At 38.6% G+C, this 11472-nt stretch overlaps 1 protein-coding gene across 9 annotated transcripts in view; it reads left to right on the forward strand.

Annotated features, from left to right (window-relative positions):
• The window catches only part of ncalda (neurocalcin delta a), a 62568-nt gene extending 51243 nt beyond the window's left edge, over positions 1-11325 (forward strand). For 4 of the 9 annotated variants that reach the window (XR_009923821.1, XR_009923820.1, XR_009923826.1 and 1 more), the window contains 5 exons: positions 2606-2711; positions 4013-4144; positions 6025-6519; positions 8617-8721; positions 8895-9333. Coding sequence is in view for 2 of the 9 variants with exons in the window: in XM_062399109.1 (XP_062255093.1) it covers positions 2606-2711; positions 4013-4110 (204 nt within the window). In the remaining 7 variants the exon portion in view is untranslated. Of the gene's footprint in view, positions 1-2605; positions 2712-3625; positions 3930-4012; positions 4145-6024; positions 8153-8616; positions 8722-8894; positions 9334-10517 lie in introns of those variants that run through there. The other 5 variants (XR_009923823.1, XR_009923824.1, XR_009923822.1 and 2 more) reach the window with 5 other exon arrangements.
• Positions 11326-11472: the final 147 nt, after the last annotated feature.

An 11472-nucleotide genomic window follows, 5' to 3' on the forward strand; every position in this document is an offset into this window, starting at 1 on the left:
ATTATCTTCATTTAATGATCAAACTTTTGCGCCATGCCACGGCCACACCATGTGAGTAGAAATCGATCTTTTAATAACTTTAGATCTCCATCTTGTTGTGATGACACTCAGCTAAATTTTAAGTCGATCTGATGAAAGCCCTACGACAAGAACTTCAAAGTAAAAGTGTGAAATATGGCAAAAATGGCCACCAATTCCAAAATGGCGGGCTTCCTGTGTGGTTTAGCATATCTGTCCAAGAGACTTATTTCTTCGTTATGACAAGACACATGTCCCTATAGATTTTTGTAGATGTAGACCAATGGAAGTGCCGGGGCTGCCCTTTAGGGGGTGCTAGTCAGTTATTTTGCCACGCACATTCCTAAAAATCATCTGAATATCTTCAAGGGGGGGCTGTTTATACACACATGTACTTTGACGGAGTATGAACCTTGAACACCGAAGTTATAGCGATTCTGTGTGTCATGGCGTGTTGATGAACTTTGATGGCACGCCATTAATAATCTGCATGATGAAAAGTCAAAGTAATCTTGTGGCTACATTATCAATGTCTTGAGATCCATTTGACACAGTTTGACATGGTTTCGCAAAGTGGATGAGGAGAAATACATCCAAGTGTAAGACGTACCAAAAACAAGACATTTCCTGTTGCCACCAGGGGGCGCTGTGATTTTAAGTCAAGATTACTGTGTTGATGTCTTCAGATAGCAACTCTTGTCTTACATGTCTACTTTGGAGTCGATGGGACCAAATATGTCTGAGATATAGAAGCTTGTGTTTTGATGGCGTTTTTTTGCACACTTTGACGCCACGCCACGGTCAGACGATGTGTCAAAAAGTTGTTTCTTTGATAACTTTAGATCTCCATTTTGTCTCCATTAATTTTGCTCTCTCTTTCTACACTCTCATTACCCAGAAGTGTAGGATACACACAAAATAAATGATTAGATAAAGGCAGCAACAGACTTTTACTTTAAATCAAGCTTTCTTTGTTTGTTGTGTATTTGAATCATTCATTAGATGTCAGTGTAGAATACAGAGCGTTGAGACCAAAAAGTCAGAAATATTGTGTCAATAAGCTGCAGATCATTAACATTTTTATCTGTTGCTTGTAATTTTGGGATTTTTAAGTTTTTAGCTCATTCCACTGCATAGCTTTAGATAAGCAGCTAAATCCCCATGATGATGTATTGGCTAAATGTACTAAACACTCATCAGCAGGTTGAAGAATTTTGAATAATGACTGACCGAGCTCCAAATAGAAATGAAGGCTGATATTAACCATGGATGCTGCTTGTCTCTCGGCTCCACTTTGACCCAGAAGGTTAGCCGCCCTGTCTCTAATAGGAGGCATAGCCAGCACCTATTTACAGCTCCCACCGTACTGTAATTACAATCAAACATCCTCTGTTCACATGTCAGCTCCCATTCCCCTTAAGCCTGCCTATTTATCAGAGACACAGAGAGGGTTGTGATTTCACTGTTTACTGCCAAACAGCCTGTTATGCAACAGAGAGCAGAGGAGTCCCAACACTGATGAATAGTCTGTGTGGGATTGTGTATGTGCACATGTTTGTCTCCACCGCTCCACCTAAACTGAGAAAATGTAATCACAGAGCGGTGAACTCTGCTATGAGCTGACATATACGAAAACATTCCTGTCTGTGCTCAGTGGGTGCAACTCTGAGAATCTATTTATGACGCACCTGTGTTTGTCTTTGTGAAAGAGCATAATAAATGTCACTCGTTTTAGTAAATTAATTATCATCTGTTTGTTTTACACACTTTGTTATACGTTCTCTTAATTCTTTCAAAAACAAATGAAAACGGTGTTGCTCCCCTTTTGTGAGAGTGAATTAATCGTCAGTTCAACAAACTGTAGCCCAGCAGCAACTGTGCGATCTGAAAAGGAAAGTATGGGGAAGGTTTCCTATTCAGCACAGAAGAAAATAAGTTAATATTCATGTTGTGGTTGAGCATCTTTTATACTAAATATCTTTACAGAAAAACCCAAACAATAGTTTCAAGTTCCCTTGATGCCTTAAAAATGTGAGTAAACTGAAAGGTTAAAGGTATGCATTAATTGAGTTTATGTTACTTTATGAGCTTTGAAAATGTAAAACTAGAGTTAACTAAACATGAGTTAATCTTAAGTTTACTAAACTTAAAATGTCAAGTGGATATGAATGACTGATTACAGAGACAGATTTTACATTTTCTAATTTTAAGGAGTGAGATCTTTTAACTGTGCAGATGTAGGGATTGAATTGACAAAGAACCATGGTTAGCATTGTTTTTATTGATAATATTTAAGAGACAAAGAGAGTTAATGTCATGAAAGAACTCTTCAAAAGTGTTCCAAACTGGAAAGTCACCTGTCCTGTCCATGAGGACATAAGGAACATACTTTTTACCTTTTATTAATGTTATTTTCTTCTATTTCAAAACATTATGGAAAACTTGTGTTGTATTGTGGTGTAAATGCATTCCTAAATTGACAAATCTTGTCAGATATAGTCAGATGGAAATACACAGATATACATGTACACTTTATATCCTTCTAAAGTTCTTTTGATTAAATTATCTCACTTGTGTCTCCATGTAGGCAATCTATAAGATGGTTTCCTCAGTGATGAAGATGCCTGAGGATGAGTCTACACCTGAGAAGAGGACAGAGAAGATCTTCAGGCAGATGGACACCAACAGGGATGGTAGGCTGACCTCCATCTACTAATTATCTAATTTTAAGTGAGGTAGTTTCACATTGATAATTGTAAAACAACATTTTGAAGACGAGACTATGTTGTATTAAGATCATAAAAATACCCACTGGCGTCACCACTCTGCTTAAAGCCAAAACATTCTGCATCAAGTTAAAACTGACTCTGCTGCTGAAAAAAATCATCAGGTATTAGAGAATTTCTGTAACGTGTGAACTGGATTGACATGCACATATTTTCCTTATATATTGCTATTGTTTATCTATCAGGATGTGGAAAATCCCTTATTCTGGAAGAAATCTTTGAGTGATTGAGTGATTGAGTGATAGAGTGAATTAAGTCATTACAGACATTACAAATATATATACAACAAATTTGAGTCACACAAGAGCGAAGGACAATAAGAGGAGGAGACATAGTGGAGGAGAGTGGAGAGAGAAAAAGAGGAAATGGGAGGAAGCAGAAGTGCAACAGTGAGAAAGACATTGTTGGTCTGGACATGGAAATGTCTTATCTTTCTTTCTGATAAAAACATTAGCAAGGAGCTCGCTCTCGCTCTCTCTCAAAATGCAGGGAGAGGAAGCTCGAGTGTCTCTGTTACAATGGTGGGTGGTCAAGAGAAAGAAGAACATCATCAACACTGCCACCTTTTGGTGAGAAAATCTCAAGTGAGAACAGAGAAGATTCACATTTAAATAAATTTTCAATTATCCAGAAAACGGGTCTTAAGTTGTTAAGGTCTTTCTCCTCCACGGTCCAGAGAATTGCACTGACATGGACATGTACTTCCTCACTGCATGAGGTATCATTGAGGAAGGCCTTCGAAGGACCGTGATAAACATGACCAGTCATTACATTTGGATTGAATTAAATTATTGGCTGGTGTATTCGCCTGTCACCAACAGATCTGCCGGTCTGTGCACATCCTGCCAGTGCTCTCAATGCACATGACCGTAGTCTTCAGCTGGGAAGGTGGAGAGACATTCAACGTTGAAGCAGAGATGAAAGCCAAAATATATAGAGCAAGACATGATAAGGTCGGCTTCTAGCAGTTGTCAGTCAGTGTAGCCTGCAATGTGTAGGCAGCTTTTCCAGGATCCAGCCCTAGCTTTAATGAAGACGTCAAAGGTACCATCATACTGTCAGAATCTTTGTTGAAAAACGTGTAGCTCATGAAGTCCTACATGTTATCAATGCAGACTTTTCTCCTTACTGTCCATCAGTTTTATTGATATATTTAATGACAAAAATAACAAAATGATTATTGCACACTGGTCTTGTCTGTGTTGTAGGTAAACTGTCTTTGGAGGAGTTCATCAAAGGAGCTAAGAGCGACCCCTCTATCGTCCGCCTGTTGCAGTGTGACCCTAGCAGTGCAGGACAGTTCTAAACGTGAGGCACGGACATAACCTGTAGGTTTCACAGTAAGCAACTCACTCTCAAAATTATAGACCATATGTCACTTTCACCTGAACTTAAAATGATATGTAAAAAATTCCACTCAGCAGTTTCAGAGAGGTGATGGTTACTTAAAGTGCACTGGTGTTGTAACAGGACATGCCCACTGGAAAGCTCAAGTTCAGCACTTGTGCCTGAAAACTTGTGCCTCCCAGGCAGTGAAGAGGCTTGCTGGAGGGAAGCTATTCAGAGGTTGCGTGCACTGTGCCGGTTGTGGGATGGGTCATCCACAGTGTCACTGGTTGTGTGACTATTTGTAGCTCATGGTCCGATATGAGAGACTTTATAGGAAGCGGCCTGGTATTTTGAAAATACATCGAAGAGGCTTGAGAAGGTTCTTCTTTGTAAAGCCGCCATGAGTAGGATTTTTGAATAACAGTCTTTGTGAGCACCTCTGGTAAAAAGAAAAAAAAAACTCAGTATTCCCGAAACCCTGAGCTCTGATGAGTGAGAGATTACTTTATCCTGAGTTTCAATAACAAGATGATGAAGATGACGATGATGAAAATTATGATTATTATTTCTACGAGAAGCAGTGAGAGCCCTTGCTCTCCTGGGGGAGAATCCAGTAGGTCTTTTAGAGTTTACTTGGACTTTTTCTTCTTCGAACTACCACATTTTCCCCAGTAATGATAAACTATAGACCGACCTGAGATGTAAAATGTCCATGTTGTAAAGGTATAAATCAATCTTGTGAAATGATTTATTTAAGTATTTTTAGTTCATGTGTTTTTTTTATAGTAGATGATGATTTTGTCCTGTGTGTGTGTATGTTTGTATCTATGCGTGCCTGTGTAGCCTTTTTACACATGATGGAGAACAGGGGTGTCCAAACCACAGCCCGCCATCCATTTTGAATTGCCCGGCATCAATGTCTTAAAATATAATATATATAAAAAAACTTTTGGTAACTAACAATTTAGTAGCACTTAAATGGCACTTACTTATAGCACTTTGTTTTGCTTTATTGTTGAAGAAATTGTACTTTCTTGATTCTTGTTGTTCTGGGTTTGTACCATCGGGGTTGATGCACTTAAGGCCGGCGCATGCTTCTGCGTTTTTAGAGACATGCAAGAAGGGGTACGCTCAAGAGTCCCTTGCATGCCCCTTGCGTGCTTGCGTGCGTTGCCCAATTTTTGTACGACAAAGCTACACGCCCGCAAGGCTGTGATTGGTCCGCTAACTACATCTTTTCCGGAGTCACATTTCCGGTTTAAAAAGTAATAAACAGTCGACGACGACTGCCACACATAAAGATGGCTTCTCTAAGGTCGTCATTGACAAAAAATCTTTACTCCACCTAGTGTTCTGGCGGTGAATTGCTTTGCAACAGATGCAACCCTTGGAGTCCGTCGACACAACTGCGCGGTCTTTATTGTAAGATGCTTTGGATAAAAGCGTCAGCTAAATTAAATGTAATGTAATATAATGGATTATGGCCCACTGTCTTGCCAGCTGTCCCTCAGAATGCCGCCAGGTCCCTCAGAACGCCGCCACGCCCCCCCACCCAGAGCGACAAGGTTGATTGGTTGAATTTTTTTTGTATGTGGCCCTCTGGACAAAAAGTTTAGACACCCCTGATCTAGAAGGAAAGAGACATTTTAAGGAACCAGACACTGATTTCATAATTTAAAGGAACAGTAACAGAACATTATCGGATGCATGTTGTTCCATAAATCCACAGCTTTTTTTTCTTGTAATTAATGGAGATGCTGATTGATGCACTATTATTAACTTTTGGCGGAGCCAGGCTACAGCATTAGTTGACCTTGCAGCCACTGACCTGTTGTCTCAGTGCTGGTATGACTGTTCATTTTCACCTTGTCTCCTCGCAATGCTTCTTTAGGTGACTCGAAATGTCCTTAACTCTCCACCATGGAGCAGACTGATGATGAAGGAAGATGAGCTGATGGTGATGATGATGATGATGCAGAGAGGCCATCAATTTGCACTGAGGACTTCAAAGACAGAAACAGGAGCCACATCCTCAAGTTTTTTCATCTAAAGATCTTTTTTTCTAAAACTTCCAAACTCCAACAAAGAACCTGAAGACTTCCCCACACCCTTATCAGGTTGTCTAAACCCGTTGATTGTATTTGACCAGGAATCCTCAGTTGTCCTTTAGGCATGTCAGAGTGTGAAGAAGGTCTACAGTAGGTTGTATATATACAGTGTAAACTGGAGCATATGTATCAGTGACTTTGCTTTGCTCTCTGTGCCCCTTGAGCTTCCAGCCAGAGTGACACAGAGCCTCCATCACTCAAACATGTATCATAGATGGATTGTGTGCATATGACAACAGAAGAGAGATGATGGTGTTGAACAACAGCACCTAACGTAGGTGAGATGATTGAATCCACAGAGGGGACGATTTGTCCTTCACCCAGAATGAGTACTGCTTTTAGTTTCCTCTTTTTTACCGTGAGAATGTGTATGCTTGTTTGAGTATTTTTGCAAACTTGATAGATTTTGTTTCATATTTTGTTGTGAGACAGTTAGAATTTGACAATTATAGAGCTACAGTCGCACTGTGCTCTATCTTCAGGCAAATAGAAAACTAGTTATTAAAGTATTAGTAAAGAGTAGTGTAGATATAGTGTAGCTACATTTGTAAAGCAAATTTACATAGTCCAGAATGCTTGTTCATAACAAATGTTGTGAAATGATAATTTGAAAAAATCGATCTCTGTATTTAAGCTGTTGCAGGATATCAAGCATGCAAACCATTATTCATTATCTTTATTTTCGATATGTACTATGTGAAGAACAGACACACATTTCTTCACAGTCACGTTCAGGTGCCTGTAAATGCTGCATGTTGAATCAGTGGTTGGAACAGTTGGGTACAGCAGTGCATAGACTCAATAACATATGCATGTGGCTTGTGCGCATGCGTGTGTTTCTAATGTGTGTTTATGGTAATTGGCGACCATTCGTTCACCCAGATCTGTAGTCACTTCTGTATGTTGGTATTGTCATCATTAGTACGACCAGTAGTCAGTGTTGTTGGTGAATGGACTGCCAAAGATGACACATCTGAAGGTTCATAACTTTATGGAAGGAAGCAAAGAGGACAAAGGCCATGCACACCAGACTACACTCTGTTCAGCAGAGATGCTGGTTATTCAGCAAAATTATATGTTTTGTGCTGCAGGGAGCTCAGTAATTATCTGTAAAATTGCCCAATTCTAAGCATATATTATCAACTAAATGGCATCTACACAATTTGTAGTATTACATCAAATTAATGGTAACTTAAGTGCTGGTGTCCCACTTAACAAAACACTTACAACAACTCATTGATTTTAGGTATTCTCACTTCCTCACGCCGTCCTTCTTAGCTCAGCTGCAACTAGAAACATATAAAAAGAGGAGCAAGCTCCCTTACTCCCCCCCTCAGATACTTTTTGGAATTTCAGCCAGGAGCAGGGGACGTACCTGAGCAAAGTTGTTTCAGTTTTTACATTGGTTCCCGATTAGAAAAGCTTTGAATGTTTTATTCAATAACTGCTGTTTTTTGTAAAGAATAAAAAAGATGCAGATAAACACACGGAGATCACAACTACTGCAATGACACTGTCACAATGTGTTGCTTTTACTGTATTTTTATGATTTTCTTCCTTTGTAAGCAGTGTCAGGAAAAGCTTTTCCACTTAAAAACACAAAATAGCATCTTGTGCCAAATAAAAACAAAAATCAGTATTGTATAAATATATACTGTACAAATGTTATCTGTTGAACAAAATGTTTGTAATTGTCACATTTTTTAGGTTTTGTATGGTATTCAGTATTTAGTGACTGCAGTTTTTTGATAAGGATTCTGTTTTTTGTCAACTTTAAAAGGCTAGAATTAAATTTACAAATGATTGTGTGCAACTATTCAAATGATGTTTGTTTAGTTGTGCAATTGTGGTTTTCATTTCCAACATGATAAATAAATCATGGCCAGTGTTATTATTCAGATATCGTACCTACGATTTGTACTGTCATATGTGCTCTCAGTTCCTTTCCACCACAGGTCAAGCTGCAGTGTAGTTACATTTTTTCATATTACTCCTGTTGAAGAGGCTTTTGTGTTAGAGCATCACATCAAAACAGAAGAAAAACGCTATCATTTGATAACATGGATGTATATGAATTGTATTAAATTGTATATTATATACAGTCAAAGTTTATACAGTACGATACATTATATAGCATCAATAATAAACATTATTTATATAGCACTTTTTGAAACAGAGTTTACAGAGTGCTTTTACAACAAAGCAAAAAAACTTAAAACAAACTTGAAAACGTAAAAGCAGTAAACTGACCTTAAAAATAAGTGAAAAAGAAAAAGAAATGATAAAATCACTATCACATTAAAGCAAGTCTATAAAAGTGGGTTTAAGAAGTGATTTAAAAGAAGTCACTGAATCTGCGAGCCTTATCTCCTCAGGTAGGCCGTTCCAAAGCCGAGGGGCCCTGATGGGACAACCTCAACTTTGGAACAGCGAGCAGGGCTCCACCTGAGGATCTAAGGCTGCGCGCAGACACATAAGGGGTCAGTAATTCTTTAAATAAAAGTTTGGAATTAGATTAATTGAACAAGTTAAAAAAAGAAGGATGCTTTTGCGTCTTTAACTTTCACATGGCGGGTTATCATTGCAGATTTATAAAATGTCGTAGGATACATGTAAACCAGTTTTTCTTAATTTTCTTTCCTTTCTCCTACAGTCTCTTTTTAATACCTGGATGGCTTCATTTAACCCAGGGTGGGGGCAATCTTGGATTACACATGGCAGCAACCTAATTTCACAGCTCTTTGCTACAGCCATGCTAGCAGCTTTTTCGAAGCTGCAAATGAGTGTAAGCATTAGCTGAATGCTAATTTTAATCAATCAGTTGTATATGTATAGCCCAGTGTTTCCCAAACTTTTTACAGTCTTGTACACCTTCAGACATTCAATCTCCAGCTACGTACCTCCCCGTTTTTTTTTCATGTTTTTAACTGTAAAATTTTAACATTTTCTCCCTGCGTACCCCCTGAACCCCAGTTTGGTGAACCGAGGTTATAGCCTATAGTTAAATGCAAAAGATGCCACGTGTAATGGAGAACATCAGAAATATAAAAGTATTTACAGCATTGATTAGAATAAACACTTTTTTGCATAATGGAAGGTCAATGAATTGATGGATTATTGTCAGTAATGGTCGAGTATCTGAGGAGGAAATATTGTATATCAAGCAGTCTTGTTTAATCATAGTCCATGGTCAGTAGACACCACGATCAGGATCCATTATCAAGATCGGATGCCTCGACAGTCTATAATTATGATCCACTGCCGCCATCAGGATCAGCCATCAGGATCCACCATCAGCTGCCACCTTGATCATGGTTCACCAACACTATCAGATACCAACACGATACAGGATCTTTCATTATTATCATGATCAACCAACAGGATACAGGATCCGCAATTATGATCCCGATCTCTGATTCGCGATCCACCATCATAATCCATGTGAGCTTGCTAACATTAGGAAAACATACCACAAATTCATTCGATTGCTATGAACACATCATTTTGCAAGAACAAATTAATGGGAATATCTTAAGCTTTTTAGGTATTTGTCTAAAATCAAAAATTCTGGATTAGATTCTGACCTGAGAATAGCACAAGGCAAAAATAAAATCTTAACAAACTTCTATTCTTATGACAGTTTTTCACTGTGGAACAAAAATGACAACATCTGTAAATGAAAAAGGAACTGGAGTTTGGAAGGTCGGGAAAATCAAAGCTTTCACATTAAGAAAGGTTTAATTAATATATCTGTCATACTAATTGTGGCATTAGAGGTTATGTCATGGGATCACCAAATTGGTAGGAGCATAAACAAAAATCATACAAATATATAATCCATTCAAAAGTTGTTGAGATGTCTGGACCAACGTGGTGGATTGGCCAACGCTGCTGCATTTTGGCTTATCATCAGCCCTGATCAAGCCAAACCCTCCTTTACATTGTCGTATATTCGTTAGAGTAAAACATGTGGATATATGCTTAAAAACACAAAGACATTCTCAGAGAGTCCACCAGATGTTTGTCTTATTTACTTTACCCTTTGGGGGATGACCTTTGACCTAGGGAACCATCTCTTAACAGTTAACAGATGGGCTCAGAAGGAAGGTTCTTGACCAGTGTGCCTTCATGTTCGGACACAAAGATGTGCCCTTATCTAGTCAGAAATCCCATGTGGGATGCGTTATATCTGAAGTCATGGGTGGAACCAAACTCCCTATATATGTGTCCTTTCATCCCCTGCAAGTCAGACTTTCACTATTGGCTGTGTCTCCAGGTATCTAGATGCCCTTCCCGACCTGTAATTTCTTGTAATAAACCTTGTTACACTGAAACTACTGGGTCCTCGGAATCCTTCCTTCATCATCAACAACTTCTACAACATCATTGACCTCTCGGCTGCATCAAATATACGATATAACTTGACGTCACGAACTGAGACGATTTGAGGCCTGCTGCATCTCCAGATGACTTCAACCAGGGTGAGCATTTCTCCCTAGGCTGTTCAGTGGCTGCTGCTAGGTCGCACCGTTAAAAGAACCTGTTTTTAAGGAAATGTCTTGTTGTGTTGGGGTTTGAAGGGAATCTCCGTGCTAAATTGGATTTTATTTGCGAAGTGGCCATCGCAATTAAAGGGGGGAGTAATATAGAACAGATATAAGTGTGAAAAAAGGAAGAAAAGTACTTAAGGTACAGGACATAGTTTAGAATAGCTTAATTGTAATGATAAGGTGGTTAAATGACATTGTGCAAGATTATAAAAGACGGTACCTCAACTTTTTAACGGTAAGACATGTGTGTATAACTCACTGCGTTTCAATTGGCTAAGGCATAGCCAGAAATTGAGTTAAAGAGAAAAATTGGGATAAACCTGGATCCAGGGAATTTGAATTAATAAATAAGTGTAAAGTGATAAGAGAAAGAGTAATAAGAGAAAAATAAGAGTAAGGAAATGATCATAGGAAGAGCCGCAAATTTGGATAGTGGAAGCCCTCAGTGAAGGAGCATTAGTATGGGCCGTAAAAACCTCACCACAGGTCAGTTTAATAACTGGAGATTGTAAAATAAAAATCCAATTGACTGTTCCCACTCTGCAGGTCCGGTTCTACGGGGGTGCATAAGCATGCATTGCACCCCCAAAAAAATTGTTTGCACCCTCAATTGAAAAAAAATAAAGATTTTTTTTTTTTATAAATATGATAAAAATAATAAAATACTTGCTCACAAAACAA

Source organism: Platichthys flesus, chromosome 11 (assembly GCF_949316205.1).
Source record: "Platichthys flesus chromosome 11, fPlaFle2.1, whole genome shotgun sequence".
Taxonomy (NCBI): Eukaryota; Metazoa; Chordata; class Actinopteri; order Pleuronectiformes; family Pleuronectidae; genus Platichthys; species Platichthys flesus.